The sequence below is a fragment of the Gavia stellata genome, chromosome 1 (genome assembly GCF_030936135.1).
Source record: "Gavia stellata isolate bGavSte3 chromosome 1, bGavSte3.hap2, whole genome shotgun sequence".
Classification (NCBI taxonomy): Eukaryota; Metazoa; Chordata; class Aves; order Gaviiformes; family Gaviidae; genus Gavia; species Gavia stellata.
In genome coordinates, this window is record NC_082594.1 from 129,681,383 (window position 1) to 129,701,408 (window position 20,026).

The 20,026-nt window shown below is 44.7% G+C and overlaps 1 protein-coding gene across 3 annotated transcripts in view; it reads right to left on the reverse strand.

Moving 5' to 3' along the window:
• Window positions 1-15,916, reverse strand: part of CD58 (CD58 molecule) — a 34,444-nt gene extending 18,528 nt beyond the window's left edge. For all 3 annotated transcript variants that reach the window (XM_059819902.1, XM_059819898.1, XM_059819896.1), the window contains exons 1-3: window positions 15,798-15,916; window positions 2,076-2,375; window positions 1,162-1,416 (exon numbers count right to left, since the gene is read on the reverse strand). In XM_059819902.1, coding sequence (XP_059675885.1) covers window positions 1,162-1,416; window positions 2,076-2,375; window positions 15,798-15,891 — 649 coding nt within the window. In that variant the 5' untranslated portion in view covers window positions 15,892-15,916. The remainder of the gene's footprint in view (window positions 1-1,161; window positions 1,417-2,075; window positions 2,376-15,797) is intronic.
• Between the last annotated feature and the right edge of the window lie 4,110 nt (window positions 15,917-20,026).

Below are 20,026 nucleotides of genomic sequence, written 5' to 3' on the forward strand. Positions count from 1 at the left end.
TCTATACTGGTAAACCATGAAAATTACTTTTGCACAGAAGTGGGAAATTTTGTCAGTTAGGGACTGCCTTACACACCCTACAAACCAAATGGTTCCAAACATGTTCTCATCCTATGTTTTTAAAAATAAAGAAAAAAAAAAAAAAGAAAAAAAGCAAGCCTCAGGCTGACCTGAAGCTCAGCTGAAGCTGTCCCAAAGCAATAAGCAACAGCAGGAAAACTCTCTTTTCTCCTTTTTATATCTCTCTGAAGGAGGAAAAGAAGTACGCTCACCAACTCATACACATGCTAGATTACAAATTATTTATCTAACTGCTGCTAGATGACTCACTTGAAATGACTGAATAGTTTCATTCCAGTTCATGGAAAGCAGTACAAAGAGCACAATAGTCATTAGCGTTAATTACACAAGGCCAGAAGGTTTAGAAGAGATCTAAGTGTGTCTCCCTTTTTATTATTACTCATTTCAAGTCACAGCTGAAGGTTTTATTCTGTTGAGATCCCTGCAAAAAGTATCTTTCTGGGGGGATCAAACTGTCAGCCTCATACCTTTCATGAACCTTAAACACACTTTTAGCAGACAAATCACTTCTGATGCTTTTTACTCTTTAAATTCAACTTCCTCAGAAGTCAGTAGAAATTATACAGTTAAAGTCCATGCTGCTTTCGAACATAGCCTCTCAGACTTGCGTATACAACCTGACCCATTCACAGAGTCACAGAATGATAGGGGTTGGAAGGGACCTCTGGAGATCATCTAGTCCAACCCCCTGCCAGAGTAGGGTCACCTGGAGCAGGTTGCACAGAAGTGTGTCCAGGTGAGTTTTGAATATCTCCAGAGAAGGAGATTCCACAATCTCTCTGGGCAGCTTGTTCCAGTGCTCTGCCACCCTCGAAGTAAAGAAGTTCCTCCTGATGTTTAGATGGAACTTCCTATGACCAAGTTTGTGCCCGTTGCCTCTTGTCCTGTCACTGGGCACCACTGAAAAAAGACTGGCCCCATCCTCCTGGCACCCACCCCTGAAGTATTTATAAGCATTAATAAGATCCCCCCTCAGTCTTCTCTTCTCCAGACTAAAAAGACCCAAGTTCCCCAGCCTTTCCTCATAAGAAAGATGTTCTAGTCCCCTAATCATCTTCGAAGCCCTTTGCTTTTCATTACCTTGTTTATCTGGAAAGCACTGAGTCAAAGAGATTTCAGAGCTCTTTTCTGTTTGAGAGAATTTAATGAAACATGCAGCTTTCTCGGAAGCATCAACATTCTCCTTAGGGATGAAAACTTCCTGGGTCTGACGAGCGATTTGTATGCTACTGAACTTCCAAGTGTAATTCAGAGGCTGCTGGAAATCCGCTGTACATTTTAACACAAGGTCATCACCACTGATGTTGCAACTTATTTCAGGTTCTGAAGGGGGAGCTAAAAGGAGAGAAAACATTCTGCATTACTTTGGTTATAAACTGCCTTGAATTTTAGCATGGGACAAGGGCTGGAGCAACAAAAGCAGTGGGAAAGTGCATAGATAGTGTACGTGTAAGGGGTGCGTGTGTGCGCACACACGTGTGTGAGAGAAACGTATTTCTAGAAGTGGCCCTGTTTGTGGTTCTTTAGTGTCTAGTTTAAAACTCCTCATGCTTCATTGTCAATAGGACTAATATACACACTGGTCAAATATATTTCCCGAAGACTACTACTGCAGCTGCGTAGATCTGCACAGGACGATGCCACAGACATTCAAGCACATATAATATGCCTGCAGGAGCATCTTTAATAGATACATAATGCCTGGGATAATTTGGTCAGCTTGCTCAAAGAGTTTGATTATCTACCTGAAAGTACACGGTGTGCCATCTACACACATTCTAGAAGTTGTTCCAAGGTGAGTAATGATGGACAGACAAATTAGATGCCACCTTTGAAAATTTGTTTAAAGTGCCTAAGCAACTTAACAACAGAGTAAAAGAACAGCCCCCCCTCTGTTTCTGTTTGCTTCCCTGACAAATAACCAATCCCCTTTCTAGCCTTCCTAAAGTGAATAAAGTGGTGCAAATTCTTTATGCAGTTCTTCCACTACTTACCTAACACACTAAGTACGAACGTTAAGATATAGTTTATTTTCAGAGAATCAAAGTAGTCTAATACGTATGTGCCAGCATCGTTGTTCTCCAAGTTAAATATAGTCAAGCACCCATTCTCCTTGTTAAGCAAGCCTCTGTTACGGAGAGAAGTAAAATATATCAGATTGTTTTGCTCTTCCCATTCGGCCACTTTATCCTTGTCTTTTGTCCAAATAATTTCCGCTATTTTTTGGTCTATTTTCACTGGAAAAGTGAAGTTTTCTCCCACGATGCCAAACACGTCTTCACAGTGGATGTGTGCTACAGGGGGAAAAAAGAAAAAAAGTTACTTTAACAATTGTTTTATAAACTATTGCTTGACTGATGCTGTATGCACTATCAGATATATTCAAATTTGGGTTAGAAGCACATCACAATATTGCAGAGTAAGGCATCTGTCAGTTAAGAATTACCCAAACCCAGCCTGTCTGTACAATCAGGTGACAGGCACCAGAAGGGGATCCAGTTTCCATATTCTGGTCCCAGGTAGAATCATTGTCCTGATCTTTTTCTTTATCCTAAGCTCCTCTCTCCTCAGTACTTTCCCTCTGTTCACTTGAATTAGGCCTCCTGCCCATGGTCTGGTGAAAAAGATGAAATGAAGATTTTGCTGGTGACAACAATTCTATCTTAGCACCTTGTTGCAGAATGCTCAGACTGAAGCTCCTGCTGAGCAAATAAACTGCAATTTTTCCAGCATAAAAATTCACAGACTTAGTAAAAAGCACACTTCTGACACAAAATTGCTATTCAGTTCAAAGCACCTGCTCTGAAATCATGGGGAAACTAGGGATTTCCTTTGGGAATCTCACTTAAGCAAGTTTATTTCACAGCCAATATATGTGAAATAGCATCCCAACCTCTGAGACCTAGCAGAGCTGCAAGCAAGAAATGGGAGCTGTCCAGAAACCTTAACTGCCATTGGTTTTGAATCAATCATATTCTACTAAAAAAGGCCCAGACATTCAATATAAATAAACAAACAACAACAAAAAAGAAGAGGAATAAGAGATTTTCTCTAGTTTTTATTAAAAACAACTACATGTGTGGAAAAAAAATAATAATCTACTGATCTAACAGATGACACCAAACTCTGCTGTGGGGAAGGGATACTGTAAACCATTAGCATCTGTGCCCCTGCTTCAGTCTTCAGCAATCACCTCCTACTTCTGAATAGCTCTGAATGGCTCTAAAAAAAAAAAATAAAAAAAAAAAAAATCACAAGACTGCTGCCATGGCAGACATGTATGTAGACATAGACAAAAACATGTCAATACTGAGTTCAAGTTACACTTGCATTAAGGACTCAATTCTGCTCCATGGTAGCTGGTAACTTTTTATTACTAAGTTGAAAGAAGGGCATGATTAAGATTTAAATGAGGTCTAATATCAAGGCAAGATTCCCAATATGAGCCATGGAAAACCTCCCTTTAAACAGTAACAGTGCATGATGAAAGAGAAATATTTCAGAAACATACTCCTCAAGCCAGCTGCTCCCAAATGACAGCTACTATTTTGAGTTTGTTTTGGTTTTGATTTTTATTGATTCCTAAATGGCATCAAGTCATGAATCCACCACAATCCCTATATCATTCTGTGCCTCCTTGCTTCTCATGTCATCAATGTATGAAAACTTACTACTGTTCATAAATCAATGTGGATATTACAGCTTCATCACATCAAAACAAGTAATTTCCTGCACTGTATTTGAGTCCAGAAAACAAACTATAGGCTGTGGAGCAAGATGGGCTATCTCTTTTCCATAGCAAAGCACCCAGGAGGTCAGCCAGGCCAGTCATTAAGATTAGGTTCCCCACTGGCAAAGAACAATGATCATCAGCATATTGAGTGTCCTGCTCTTCTGCCTGGTGCCACATCATCAAAACAAAGACTTTCTCAGACAGGAGACTGAAGGCAAGCAATGGGAAACACACTTCTGTGTGCTTGAGTACAGAACTGTACACACACACACAGAAGGTCTTCTCCGTGCCTTACTTCTCATGGACTATCCAATTTGTTTGCAATTTACCCATGAAAGTACTCTTCTCATGCCATTACAGTTTCTACTTCTTGTTGTCTGCACTTATGCTGTGGCCTCTTCCAGGCACAGGAGCTGGAAAAGTAAACAGTGTAGAGAGGGCTCAGCTATCACTCCCACATCTTTTCAACACAACCCACCCGCCTTTGTCTTCTATCCTATTTAGACAGCTTTAAACATCTCACTTGCTCCTGCTGCTCCAGTATGAGCGTCTCTTGCCACCCATCTCAATTAACAAATTCCAGAAAAGATAAGAACCCAGGAGCTCCAACATTTGTGTTTGAAGACCACAAGAAGGCAGGATGCTGGGCAAGATGAAACACCGTTTTGATTTGATGAAGCTTGGAGTCATGTTAGAGACTTTTGTTTCATAAGGACAATTTCTAGGAGTGCATTTTGCTCAAGAAGTCATCTCTCACTGCCTAGGGACCTATAGTATTTCTAGCATGGAGAAAAACTCCCTGCTCTACCCAATGTGAAATTCTACCTCTCAGTAACTTAGGCTCACAGACACAATCAAGCTGTGGTGGCTTAACGTCACCATGCGTAAGGCAAGCCACAGTGGCCATTGACAAGAGCAAGGTAATGCAACTCCCTTCTGGGAGGAAAAAGCAGCCAGTTGCTGGGGTCTGAGAACATGAGCAAGGACAGCCACCACTGCTCAGCCAACCACTCATAACTTCCTAAGCCTGGATGTTCATGCATGTAAACTCTCCATGTCTTTGCTCTCTTTCAGTTAGTCATAAGAGCTAGGTTGGAGTTATGAGGCCAAGCTTGTTTCTTCTTCAAGCCCAGAAATGAGACTGGAGGAAAGCAGAGATGAAAAGAAAATGCATTTTCCCTCCACAGCTTCAGCTAGGCATGGGGAAGCGCCGCCCTCTTCAACGCACTCTCTTCTTGCTGGCTGGTAAAAGAAAGGCTCGGCAGCAAGGAGCTGAAGAGTTCCTGCCCAGGGACACTCAGGGCTGCCATGAGCAAGACAGGGAAAAGGTTATCCTTTCAGGATAACCATCATCTCCTCCTGTCTAAAACCAGGGATCAGACATTTTCACTTCCCTGCTTCACTGCTCTAGTGAAAATGTGAAGAAACCTCCCACTCAATGCTGTCAGCTTCCTTTTTTCAAGGAAATGGTACATCATACAGAAATGTTGCATGAGGTCTCCACCACATATGTTTGAGCTTCTAAAGAAAGCATGTGTCATCACATGTTTTCCAAATTTCCAAGGAACACCTTCCCCCTCTTTTCTACTTCATTTTATACAGAGACAGATTTCTCATTCCACAGCAGTTAACTTCTCTGCTGTGAGTAAAGAGGGAGAAGTAACAGCCAAACACTTTCTCATACACTCTTTTTGGAAGGCTAGAAAGAAGAATGATGTTTCTCCGCTTCCTCCCTCTCTCCTTATTGTAGCCTATTATTCCAAGATAAAGTTCACACAAAGTAGTGCTGTGCTAAGGTCTCCGGTAGCCTCTACAGAAACTGTCAGACTACCTGCTCCTGTATCTCCTTCAACACGCTCCAAATTCCTTCTTGTGCCATGTCTTTTGTGTTCTGTCCTTCCAAACTAATCACATAATGAAAGTGTTACTGATAAAGAGAAGCTAACATTGTGCAAGCAAAGCCTCTTCTGCAAACCCACCACCTCATCTCGTCTCCATGGTCTTCTGTTCCCACTTCTTCAGCAGCCAGATACCTTTGCCTGCGCAGCCTTCTCATCCTACCCAGGACACAGAGCCACAGTCAAGTGTTCTGCCTACCACGCATGAGCTGAACCATGACAACAGCATGGGTACACAGATTTGGCCTGCAGCAAACAGCAAGACATGAATCTTAGCCTGGTTGGCAATACATGAAAACATTTCAGATTTTCCTGTGTTTGACAACAACTCAGCTAATGCACGTAACCTGGAACTCCATGTTAACCGATTCATTTCTCTGAATGCAGAGCTTGGATTGCACCTACGCAAGACAAGGCACAGTCCTTCACTCACAGAATAAACAGGTCACCCATACAACCTAGTGTGCTATACTCAAGTTTTAATATTCACCTGAATAATTCTGACTCTTTAAGCATTTAAGCAGGCTAAAGGTATCCACATGTTCCGTTCAGACTGAGTAAGTGGAATTTAATATTTCATTTATCAGCAGTAAATGCTTCATGACTGTATTTGTCCACCTGATTTGATTTTCTTCACTACTTTTCTTGGAGCTAATGTAAGGCTTAGTTATTCCAGAACTTCTGTAAGCTAATTCCCTTTTTGTTTTTAATGCTATCATTATCATCTTTTTTGGTCTCAAGTACCTATTTGAAATGCATGTATGTATATATTAGGTGTAGATAAGCAGCACTTAGGCTCCCATATTACCATTAAGACATTAATGTTCCACCTGCTGAAGCTGGGTGGAAAAGTCACAGAATCACTAAGGTTGGAAAAGACCTGTAAGATCATCAAGTCCAACCTTTACAAAAAAAAAAAAAAAACACCACACAAAAAAACCCCAAAACCACCCACACCACACAACACCATGCCCATCAAGCCATGTCCCACAATGCCACGTCCACATGCTCCTTGAATACCTCCAGGGAGGGTGACTCCACTACCTCCCTGGGCAGTCTATTCCATTGTGTTACCACTCTCTCAGTAAAGAAATTTTTCCTAATATCCGGTCTGTATCTCCCCTGGCACAACTTGAGGCCATTTCCTCTTGTCCTGTCACTCATCACTTGGGAGAAGAGACCAACACCCACCTCTCTGCAACCCCCTTTCAGATAGTTGTAGAGAGCCATGAGGTCTCCCCTCAGCCTCCTCTTCTCCAGGCTAAACAACCCCAGTTCTCTCAGCATCCTTACTGATTAGGTTAAACCAAGGAACTGTCTGCCTCAGGAGCTGGGCTTTTTAAATAGTGGATTTTCATTTTATCTTTTATAACTTCCCAACTACCCCTTTTTTAGGCTTTTTTTTTTTTTTTAAGTTGTGGCTTCCCCCAGCAGCTGTAAGCAGCAGAGAGCTATGTTCCCTCCTAACTCTCAGAACCACCAGTTGCAGAGAACCCTGAAATAAATGTTCAGTCCAGAAGGACTATCAGAATATTCACCCATAGTCCTCCTAATTCTCCCACAGGCCACAAACATGACCCACTTCCCAAACTCCAGTGAGAAAGCACTTAGACCCGCGATATAAAAGCACGGGCAAAAGCTACAGCCAGGAAAGAGACAATGCAGATGACAGTAAGCTGTAGCAGCGTCCCAGGCTGTTGCAAGAGAAAATCAGATTCATGCAGGGATGACTGCAAATCTTACATGTAACATCAAAAGCAGTGTTTTTCACTTGCATGCTGCAGCAAGTTCAGAGAGGTATGTGTTGCTACTCCTGGGCAATACGGGGCTGCCTGCATCTACAGAACTCTACACATCAGCAAAGGCAGGACCTAAGAGTGGCACCCACAAACAAGCCTGGGTCCCTCCCCACCACAAAATCCATACCTTTGGTTATATCCCTCAGCACGGGCCTAACAACAGGCAACATCTCTGTGCAAAGGTTAGCCAGTCATTTTAAAACTATGCTGCTGACCAGAAGTGTGGGGATGACTTACCCATTCCTCCCTCTCCTTTATTTTTGTCTGCCTGTTCCTGCAATGAAATACAGAGAGTACAATCCGCTGAAAGTTAACTTGACACACACCCCCACTCAAAAAAAAACCCCCAAACAACAACAAAAAAACCCAAACAAAACCAATAAACCCCACAGAAGGATTGTAATTCCCAGATGTGACTCACTGTGAGAACACTGGTGCTTGCACATGGGATGGAGCGGAAACAAGTGGACCGGGGAAGAACATGAGTAAGATCGTTCCTTCGGCCAGCAGCACAGGCCTGGCTCAGAGAGCAGTGACCACACTCACGCCCTGGAGCGGACTTCTTAAAATAGCTACCAGGAAATGATGAGGATTGAGCTGCATCTTAAATCCAACCCCTCGTGTTTACCAACTTCACTGAGGGCACTTGCCTCTCTCCACTTTGGGTTCACAGCCCTAAACGTTCCTAGGACTGAGGTACAGCCTTCCAAAATGCCGTCCGAGACAGAAACGCTGCCTCCTTTATCTCCAGGAACTCACTAGTCAAATCACATATTCAAGATATTTTCCTGTGTTAGAGATAAAATGCAGTCAACTGAAGAATAGCCCAAAAACTTCTCACTAGTGTCCTGACCAGACCAGACCCTCTTGGGCCCAGCTGCATTATAATTCCCTTGTGCACACTGGCACAGCCTGAAGAGGAGGAAGAAAGAGCACGCCCCACTGCACAGCTCAGGGAAGCCTAAGGTAGGGTTATCAAAGCCTTGGTATATGACTTTCAGAAAGACTCGGTGGATCCCAGCAGAGCTTAGGTACAAGCAAGATGAAGAAAAGCTTGGCTATGACAAGGACTTGGCAATCCTGGATACTTCCAGGGAAAGAAGTAGAGGAATGAGGAAAACAGAGGACCAAAACATCAGCTCTGCAGGAATAAAGGTGCGACCAGGGTCAGACACCAGCTGACTTTGACACCAGCTGACTTTGACACCAGAATCGAGAGGAAGGTGCAAATCTCCAACAACTTTTCTAAGTTTAGTTCCAAAGACTTTCTTTTTTACAGTAGCCAGAATTTTCAGTTCCTCTGACCTGTTCCCACTTACGTTTCTCTTCCATTTGCTGAACCTCGCAGACCTCTCTGGCTCCCTCCACCCTGCTTCCTGCTCAAGCCTCTTCCACTCCTCTTGTCCTCTGATTACTTGCCCAGTCTTACTCTTCCTACTACTTGCCATGGTCACGGCTACCATGCACTTGTATACTAGGTTTGCTTGGGACAGAGTTAATTTTCTTCATAGCAGCCCGTATGGTGCTGTGGTTTAGGTCTGTGACCAAAACAGTGTTGATAACACACCAGTGTTTTAGCTGTTACTGCACAGCATCAAGACCTCTCTTTCTCACTCTGCCCAATCCTAGGAGTAGGCTGGGGATGGGCAAGATGTTGAGAGGGGATACAGCCGTGACAGTTGACCCCAACTGATCAAAGAGATATACCCTACCATACATCATGCTCAGCAATAAAAATGAGGAGGAGGAGTGTTTTTCCAAAGTAGCCATTGCTCAAAGAAGTCCACTGATGGGAAGGGGTGAGAGATTGCTTTTGCATCACTTGGTTCCCCCCCCCCCCCCAAGAACCTTGTTTTCCCCCCCTTCACTTATTAAATTGTCTTTATCTTGACCCATGAGTTTTTTGTGCTTTTGCCCTCCTGATTCTCTACCCCACCCTGCTGAGGGGGAGAGAGCGAGTGACTGGGTTGGGCTTCACAACTTGTTTCCAGATCTCTACTCACCTCTGACTCTCCTGTGAGCCAGGAGGATCTGGTTCACAACAGCACACCTGAAATCCCGGTGTCTTTGCCTTTGAATTAAGGACAGAATCTGTCCAATCTAAAATTTTGCAGCTCAAGCACGTTTCGTCAAAGATCCAAAATGGAAGCTCTGAGCCCAGTGCGGTGCACGTCTCAATAGGGATACTGATTGTGCAGCTCTGGCAAATTTTCATAAGCTTTAAAACTTTTGATATAAAAAGCAATTCTGAGGAGATGCCTCTAAATAAACTTCATATTAGAAGTATCCACTGGGCTGTATTTCCAAGTTGGAAAGGATACTCCTCTCTCTGAATGTAAAAGTGTGGGCTGTTATTTTTGTGGCACCTTCTTGATTTGCGTGTTTTCTTTTTGCCAAAGCCATTGCTTTAGGTTAGTTCTAGGTAAGTCTATTCATTTCACACTAAACAAACATCAACAAAAATATTCCATCTCTAGCAAGTCTGCCTGTTCATACACCAGGATAAAGGTATGTGTACAGCATCACCAGGGCCACACTAAAGGTAACAGCAAGACAAAAAGCTTCACAAAGTTACTGGTATTTTAGCTAGCATAGCATCTCTACCTTTCATGTACTGTGGTACAGCGGCCAACACATCAGTCAACCTGCGCTCGCACCTCTCTCATACTTGGTTATGTTGCGCTCCATTAATTGCAACGGGAAATTTCTGATGTAACGGTCTACATACACACAACATTATTAGCAAACTTCACCTACTCGCGGCTCTCATCATCACCCTGGCTTAAGCAGGGAGCTTTCACTTCTGCTAAGCAAACCACATACAGTTTGTCATGCTACTTCTAGTAGTAACCCATCTAGCACAAACCTGAATTCACCTCCATCATCCTATCGCTCAGATAGTAATGCAGCCTTACAACCCAAGGATTTTAGCCTGGTATAGTCCTGAGCCTCAGTCCCCAGAAATCACCTCTGAGCAGCATTATGACTTTATTAATAATTATTCAGTCACAGTTATTCTGATCATTGATTTAACCTGTCTTACTATAAAAGACTATGGAAGTGCAAGACATTCTCTAGGAGGCAAAGACAGACTGACCCCTGCCTTTCAAGAGTCTTTCTTACGTGCTGTTCTAGAGCAGGGAAACTTCATCTATTCTGCAGAAGTCAAAGTCCACTAACAGAGCAGTACTCCAGGGAATTCACCATACAGAGGAGGGGTTACTGCAGGACCATGGTTTCCAAATCTTCTTTTGCTGTGAGAGGTACTATATGGGGCAATGGTGGAAAGAGAGCACATAGAATCATACCTGTATGTTCTGTAGTTACAGCATGACACGCTCCACATATACAAACTTAGGATAACTTAATCACTTAACTCCAGCTTCAGAAGGGTTTATATAGTAGACTATTACTGCCTATACTTTGAGGCAATCTAGAATTCAGCTGGTTCTCCTGTCAAGAGCATAACCAACGAGGCCCTTCTTCAGGTCACACATAGGAGCAGGCTGCAATGTGAGAACTCCTGTTCTAAAAATATCGTGCCCCCTGCCCCAGACAATTGATTAGCTCAGGGCAATTAAGCAAACACCTGAGCCTACTCATGGGCGGTAGGTGTGTGTGGCCATCCCACTCTCCCTCCCCTCCACCTGCTTTTGCCCTCCTTTTTGCAGTCTCAGGGTCCTGCTCCATTGGCATGCTCCCTGGACTGAGCCAATACCATTCATTAACTTTATAGTCTTTTTTGACAAATTAGATTGCCATTAATGCAACGAGCTAAATCCAGTGAATGCCCAGGCCAACATATGGCAGCGTGAGGCAAGGGAGGGAGGGGAAGAACTGGGAATCCCCATTTTGGCAACGGTGAACTATTAGAGAGGATCACTGTGTCCTGTAGGATACTGATCATGTTTGATCTCTGGGCTTTGCTTAGGGACAGAGCTGACTTGCATTTAAGCCTACCCTGAACTGCCAGGAAAAAACTAGTTCAGATCCTCTGGCCACTTACTCCCAACATCCGGATAGCACTTCTATGCTGTACTAGCACAGTCTTTATGTAGCTATATGATCAATAGGACTGAGAAAATAATCTGTCTCAATACCTTTTTTCCTTCAGCCAGATCATCTTCGCAGTTCTGTTTGTAAAGAACAGCACAAACAGATGGCATAGAGAGGAACTGTTCTTGTCCTGTGGCAACACCAGCTGAAATGTACTCCAAACTACAACCTACGTCTCTTCTAAACCCTATATCACTCAGATAGCCTACAGCCATACCATGCTGATCACAGCCAATATGGTCTCATGAAACTAAACTCACAGGAGGACCATTTAAAAAAAAAAAAAAAAGGGATGACAAATCCATATACACGATCAAATCCTTTTTTTTTTTTTGCCAAACAACTTTAACCACACTGTCAGCTCTCAAGATCAAAGGAGTCTCTGCATGTAATCCAGAGATGATCCTGGCTTTCTAAAGACTAAGACCATTAATCACATTAAGCCAAGAAACTATCAGTAACATTTTTCACTCTGTGTTCATCCTGTAGTGTTAAATATCAATGGCAAAAAATTATTTGTTTCTTTTTGTTTTTAATATGATATAACAGCCACAGCTCTGGAGGCAAAGATTTATCAAGAGTTTTTAAGCAGAGGACAGAGGATTTTTTCTTTTTTTTTTTTTTTCTTTTTTTTTTTTCCTTTGTGAGAAATTCAGAACTTTCTCTGTTTATTCAGAAGATTCAAGAGTAAGGTAACAGGACAAGACTCAGGAAGATTCAAGAGTAAAATAACAGGACAACACAATTGGGTGTCAGCTTCATACAGCTGATGACTAGAAAAGATTTTCCCATTCATACCATTTAAAACTGTGTTTAACATTTCTATTAGCACCCTACCAAACTAAACACATTCTACAAGCAACCTGAATTTGTTAGGAGTCCAGATTTTTCCCCATTCATCCCAATGCCTTGTGATGCGGTTCCCATGACATCTCTCATGGAGTAGAAAGACACAGGAAAAAACATTGAGCAATCCTGGTATTTTTATGATCAATGAAAACGTAGAAAGGAGCATGTATTTCTGTGTGTAGAGAAAGAAAGGGAGGAAATTTTAAAACAAAAACCAGCCCAAACTATCAAACTGCCTAACGGGAAAGAAACAAAAAGCCACACTAAGGTAAGTTTGGTTTCTATGTTGGTCACTTTTAGAAGTCAGAAAGAAAACATGAGAGTTGCTAAGAAATACCTTTCTGTCAGTCCATGCTCAGTATTTTATATGGTAACTTCTGCTCTTAGGTGAGCCAGGTCATCTCCCCTTAACTCAATTTTTATGAAAGAAGTTGAACTGGGAAATGAAACATTAAGGAACCCAGCAAAATATGTGAAAACTAGAAAGCAGCAATACTGCTTAAAAATGAGTTGATGCTCAGACCACTGAAAGAGTTCTCTGGCTTTCAGATGAGCCTCACTACAGAAGCAGAATGCTTCTAGGTGCTCTAGTTCACTCATCTGGCTTCCCTCCCTTATCCCCTCTGCTTTTGGGGGGAAGTCCTGACTCTGTTAAGGTCTCTAGAAGTTTGGCTGCTGCCTGCAGCACAGCAGAACATCCCCACCAGCGTGGCTGGCACTGCCATCCTCCTGCTGGTGTGGTAGCCAGCAATTTATTTGCCTCATACAGGGGAGAGTGCAAAGATCTCTCTGTGGGCTCCTTCAACAAACTGGGCCACAGATACTACACAGACTTTTTTTCCACCCACAGACAATCTCCAGGATCCCAAAACTGAACACAGTTTTGGCTTGGATTTCCAATGACTGAAGAAGCATGCTCTTTGCAGGTCTAAAATCAAAAAGTCCTTCATAGCCTCAATGTGACCGTTACACTTTAAACATTGTATTTGCAAGTCTGAGGTTTTATGAGTCAAAAACCTGACCTGGCAGGGTCTTGTGGAAAGCAGTAATCCCTACATGGTAAGTGAAGATCCTGAAGATGCCACAGCCACACTGCAGCTTCTGTGTGTCACAGGTTCCCACAGGAGAATGAAGAAGCATGTCTTCAGGATGAATTATGCTACGTGCTTTACTCCCCCCTCCCCCCCCCCATTTCCAGGTGTTCAACAACATGAGACTGGGATAGGTGCAGGGCTTGGAATTCGGGGGGAGAAGCGGCGAGGCTGGGAAGGCAGGGATCCAGGAGGGGAAGGCTGATAGAGGATGAGGATCTACCAACAGCATCCTGGTGCTTACAAGGCTAGAAATTTGCATATCAAGTCAAACTGCTACTGATTTACTTTATGCACTTGGGCAGATCAGTCTTTCAGAGTCTTGATTTTCTCATACGGAGATGACAGATTATTTTACCTTGATAAAATCAACCTAAGAACATTTACACATAGGCGACACCACACATTATAGCAATAATGCAAACACACAAACAAACAGAGGGTGTGAAATCTTGCTGATTTAGTTTAGTGAACAACACTAAAGAGTTTGTATTTGTATTCCTGATCTCCTACCCTAATCAACCACTGCAGAATCAAGGTTTTATAGAGAGGAAAAGACAACAGAGCTAGTTAATTTTTTCATTAAAGGAGGGTATCGTGATACTTGCAGCCACAATTACCCTCTCCAGTTGCCCAATTACCATCATCTCTCCCTTTCAACTGTGTTCTCTGGAACCTGGAATCTCATTTCCTAGATAAATCTACAGCACCTGGACTCTGATGCTCAGAGTAGCAGCAGCATGGCAACTTACGTAATGTAAGATAACAAAGTGCCTTCACACACACAGAAAGTTACAAGAGGATACTCAATTAGTCATGCATTACTAGCACTCATTTACAACTATCTGCAAAAGCACTGCAGGTGGGATGAAGAAATTGCATCTAAGGCTGAACACGGGCTGACTGACTCAGGCAGGTATGCAGAGTCCTAGCTTCCCCACTGGTCCTCCACACACACCTGGTCCCAAAGCTCTTGTACAGTCTTGGCTGCAGAAAAGAATCTCACAATCTTAATTAAATAAAACAAGCTGAAGACTTCTGGCATAGCATGGGAGGAAATCTCAGGGAGTTGTTCTGAACACTGAGTAGCAGAACCTTCAGGAAAAGTAAAAGGAGACCGTTCCTTTTGTAAAAAAGGGATGCTGTAGGTCCTGTTTTAGGCATATCCAGGAAACACGCAAAGCAACAGAAAAGCCACTGAGAAATCCCTTAAACTAGAGGCCATGCTGTGTGGCTCACCCAGCAACAGCAGCTACTTCTGATGACAATGAGAAAGTTTGTACACCTGTCTTCCATTTCAAAAATGAGTGATTTTGTTTGTACTTTTCATGTTCATAGCCCTATGCAAAGGCTATGGACCTGATGGCTACACTCCTCAGGCACACAGGTGGTATTTGGATTAAGAAGGCCTTTGTTTACTATTTCACCAGAAATGAATATTAATAATTTACTTCTAGAAAAAAGCCCCACCCATATTAAAATAAAAACACAAAACAAAACCATTGAGAACTTTCATGATTTTCCCTTGGGCAAGAAGTAAATCAGAACACAAAATAAACAGCATTTTCACATACGGGGATGACAAGAATATTTTTACAATAACAGCTAGTTTCCTAAACTCCTATACACCTCAGGCACCGGGGGCAGACGCGCTTTGGGAGTACCTCGTCCGGAGGCGCCTTCTCTGTAGCGCAGAATAACTTCACTTGGACAGGAAATTAACTGTGCCATAAAATCACACCCATTCCCCGCCCTGTGACCTTCCCGTTTACATGAGCTTGAGACAAACAGGCCACAAGTATTACCCGTGCCAAGGACGGGGGAGGGGGACCCTAAAGGTGCTGACTGGTGATGCTAAAAAATTCTAGTGCTAACCGCGGGGGGAAGGCAGCTCTTTGGTTCTGCCCTTCAGAAGGATAGAAAATAAGCGGCCGGGGACAGCCGCCTTCAGCCCCGCGCAGAGAGCCACGGGCGCGGCGGCCACGCCAGGCTCCCCGCGGCCGGACGGCACGGCCGGGGAGGCGGGTGGGGACAGCTCCCCGGGCCGGAACCCCCCCCCCCGCAGCTGCCAAACCCGAACGGCGACTGCGGAGCCGCCGCCCGCGCCGCTTCCCAGCTCCGCACCCCGCGGCGGCAACAAGCCCGGCCGGCCGCCTGGGGAGGGACGGTGAGCGGCGGCCCGGCTCCCCGCTGCCCGCCCGCCGCGACCCCCCTGAGGGGAGCCGGGCGGCAAGGAGGAGAAAAAGCGGAGGGCTCGGGAAGGGTCCCCGCCGCCCCCCTCCCGACTTACCCATGAGGGACACGAAGAACAGGAGCCACCCCAGCGAAGCCAGCAGCCCCTCCGCTGCTCCCCCGGGCAGCTGCCGCCACCCGTGCCGAAACATAGAAACCGAAATGTGAGGCGCCCGCTGGCCGCCTCCCGGCCTGCCGCGCCCTCAGGCGCTCCTCGGCGTCCTCTTCCCGCCCTCAGCAGCGCCCGGCGGTGGGAGGTCCCTCGGGGGTGCTGAGGAACCGGGGTTCTTCTGGAAACTCCGGGCCTCCATTAGGAAAGGGGATTTCGGGCCTCGCAGCCGCCTCCGGTGTCTCTTGGTGGGTTGCGGCTGCCCGAGAGGAGCTGGGGTGCGAGGTGATGCGGCGAGGGGGTTTTCTGGTTCACGGGGGTGCAGCTCCAGCAAGCGCTGGCGGCAGAAATTACGTTGCGCTTACAGCAGGCAAGTTTCAGCTCTGCTAATTGAAAAGCTGACATTAAATCAATTTAATGTGGAGTGGGAGCCCCACAGGTTAGGGGGAGAACAAATTTCAGCAGGTAACAGGCAGCTCGCCGCCTCAGAAAATGATGGTCGTCTAAACCTAGTACTCCCTGGAGCCTGGTGTTTGACACCGACGCTCCCCAAAATGCCCACTGTTCTCTTTGGGGCCCACCCGGCAATATCCCCGTTTGAGGGGTGGGCTCGAGGCTAAGCCCGGCCGTGCTCACCCATTTCGCCCAAGGCTGGGTGGGCCTCCGTGGGGGTGACCCTTCTGCCTGACTGAAGGAAAATAAATAAAACAGAACCCAGCTCTGACTTCTAGGGGTTTCCTTCAACACCAGCTGCTCAGAAGCCCATTCACAAAACTAAAACAAAGTTACATTCCTTTTGCGGATGACTGGTGTCTTGACACAGCGGAGTGTTTTTGAGGAAGAAAGGGAAAACACCACAAGGGTTTGGGAAACGTAAACACTCAGCAACTGTTGCAAAATTGCTGCTTTGCCAAACACTCCAGCTGCAGCCGTGAGCTAGCTTTCCTCCTACGACAGTGAGTTGCTGTGAGTGGATACTTCATCCTCCTCTGCCTCCATCCCGCTCGCAGTGCGTTATCCCAGCTGAGAAGAATCCAACTGCCGGCAGGTCCAGCTGCAGACCTTACAACCTCAAAGCACGCTGAGTTCCCAGCAGTCCGACTGCCTGTCCCAGGGGAGACCGGCACGGCACTAGTCCCAGATGGGAAGGCTCTCACCGCAGGTTCAGCCCTCAGCTGGCTCTCTCCCGGTGCACTCAGCCTGCACGCTCACTGTGTTGGGCCATTCACCAACACTTGGAGTGACCTCAGCCCTGCTCTTCACACAACAGTGCCTGCAGCAGTTCAGAAAAAAAAAAAAAATTAAATTGGCAACCGTGGAGACTTCTAACAAGAGGGCCTTCCAAAATCAAGACTGAAGATGTTCCAACACTGAGTGTTTTTTTTTCCTTCCTTCTAGGAGTTGCTGTAAGCTCCCTTACCTCATCACTGCAGGCTGCAGTGTGAGCTAGAATAACACTGCACCTTGGGCTGAGCAATGCTGTCTCATTCAGTTCTTTCTTACACAATCAGAATAATACTGATCCATTCTCCATAGCTATGTTGGAACGACATGGCATGTGACTGGCTTCCAAATGGAGTCAGACCCATCCCATAAATTCCTTTTGCTCAGTGACAGAAACCCACAACAAGCCTTTCTGTCCCTCTGTTCCCTTTTCCCCTCCATTCTCAATCTCTGTCAAGTGTCAAAGGGAGCTCCCTACCCTGTAAAGGCTCCAAGTCACAGTGTTTAGTCCAGAAATGTAATGTGGCCATCTTCCTGCCATATCCTGGTGGCAGGAGCACCTGTTCTCTGCTACTGACTCTTCCTCTTGTCAGGTAAAATGTCCTCCCAAGATGTCAGAGACTTTGGATTGAACCTTGTTTCTGGGAGGATGCCACCTCCCACCTTGTACACTACAGCTTTCCTGTAAGTTATGAGATCTTTGGGGTTAGCAGAGAGAAATCTGAAGCAGGGACTGACACTTTCACTTAGAAACAGATTATTTTAGTGTGGAAGGAACCACAGGAGGTCACCCACACGCACTCAGAGCAGGGCTAAGTTCTTCCTACTGAGCTGCTCCACGTTGTAGAGGATTATTAGGGCTTCATGGGGCAGAGAAAGTGAGAGAGAAACTTGAGCCTGGTGCCCTCACCCAGGCTCCTCTATTTTTGGGAGACTACAGGGATACGTGGCAAGGATGCGTTCTCCCTTCTTGCCCCTCACTACAAGAAGGACATTTTGGTGCTGGAGCGTGTCCAGAGAAGGGCGACGAAGCTGGTGAGCGGTCTGGAGCACAAGTCTGATGAGGAGCGGCTGAGGGAACTGGGGTTGTTCAGTCTGGAGAAGAGGAGGCTGAGGGGAGACCTCATCGCTCTCTACAACTACCTGAAAGGGGGTTGCAGAGAGGTGGGTGTTGGTCTCTTCTCCCAAGTGACTAGTGATAGAACGAGAGGAAATGGCCTCAAGTTGCACCAGGGGAGGTTTAGGCTGGATATTAGGAAAAATTTCTTTGCTGAGAGAGTGGTGAGACACTGGAATAAGCTGCCCAGGGAGGTGGTGGAGTCACCATCACTGGAGGTGTTCAAGGAACGTGTGGACAAGGCATTGCAGGACATGGTTTAATGGGCATGGTGGTGTTAGTTGATGGTTGGACTTGATGATCTTACAGGTCTTTTCCAACCTTAGTGATTCTGTGATTCTGTGATTCCTGTGCACATTTATACAGTCATACTTGGTAGAAGGACCATAAAGTACTCAGGAAAGACTCAAGAAAGTGACTGGCTTTCCTCCTTTCCTGACTGAGTACCCAGTCTGACTTGCCCATGTTTTCCCTTCCTCAGTTGTCAAGTCAATCTTTAATGTTTTCTTCCTACTATCTCATAGTTAGGACATTCCTCTGAAAGTCAGGAGTTTGAATCGCTTTTTATTGAGGTGAGAACTAAACCTGGTTCCTCTGTCAATCCTGGGACCAATACGTAGGAGCCTAGGTGCTTAACATAAAGCCATGGTTTCTACTCCACAGGCGAAGGACAGAAAATACAGGAGCTGTGATATTAAGTATTCCAGCAGTAGGGTGGATCCAGGCCTTAATGTGCAGTGAGCTAAGCCCTGCATGTGTTTCATGCCCTCCCTCAAATGCAAAGACCACAGGGAGTGGTTTTAAATAGTTGTCATTTGCTTAACTCACACTTGGTTTCCCCCAAGGTCTCACACTGCTACCCCGACGGCATTGTTTCCGGTATCAATGAACACTTTTCCAGTCTAAGTGAATTTTCCTGTGATCAGATTTCCACTTGACTCCTGGGCACTTGCAGTGCTTATATGCCTCTGCCAGCTGTTGCGTTGTGGGTGGGGGGGACGACATTTTCAGCTGGGTTGTGCACTTTCAGCATTTGCTTGAATGTGCAGTCAGCGAGAATTTTTTTTTTTTTTTTTTAATGGAAAGAATTTGTGCATAAAATCAAGTTTGTTTGCTTTCGTTATCTCTGACTCATTCTCAAGTGAATCACACTGTGCTTCATGATCAAACACTGTAAGGAACTCTTAAAAGAAATTTAATGTGGTTTGAAAGTCTTTGCAACAGTGTTCCCATTGCCATTACAATCACTCCCATTGGGAAGTAAAATAAATGGCACCAATGTTAAGTTTCTGAACTAATATAACTGTAGTTACTGAGTAATTAATTTCACAAACAAACAAAAAAAGAAAACCCTTCATACCAAAATAGTTTTCCTGGTAAAAGCATTTTAAGCACAGAGGAACTGAGTGGCTTTCACTGTTTGCATGAGGGACCACCACAATGTGTGTGATGTAATAAAAAATTTCCTGGAATTACTATATCTGAGATTACAGGAAAAAAACTTGCTCAGGAAACAGAATTTTCAATTTCATGAAGATGTATTTTTTTTTTAGCATACCAGGATGTTGTTTAACAACTCTGCAAATACACATAGCAGTGCAAAACTAAATCAGATCTGCACATCTCGGCCACAGGTTTGTTTTACTTTAAGGCTGTAATAGTGGTGCCTGCCTTATACTGTTACATGGCATTTCAAAATTTCCATAGAACTTGGCAAAGAGTAATGGTTGCATCCTGCTGCAAAGAGTAGAGCTTATTACCACAATTTTAAATAAAAAATTGAAAGAAGTGTTTGCTGGTTTTCTTTAGGTGCTCCAATTTGTTTTAGTCTAAGAAA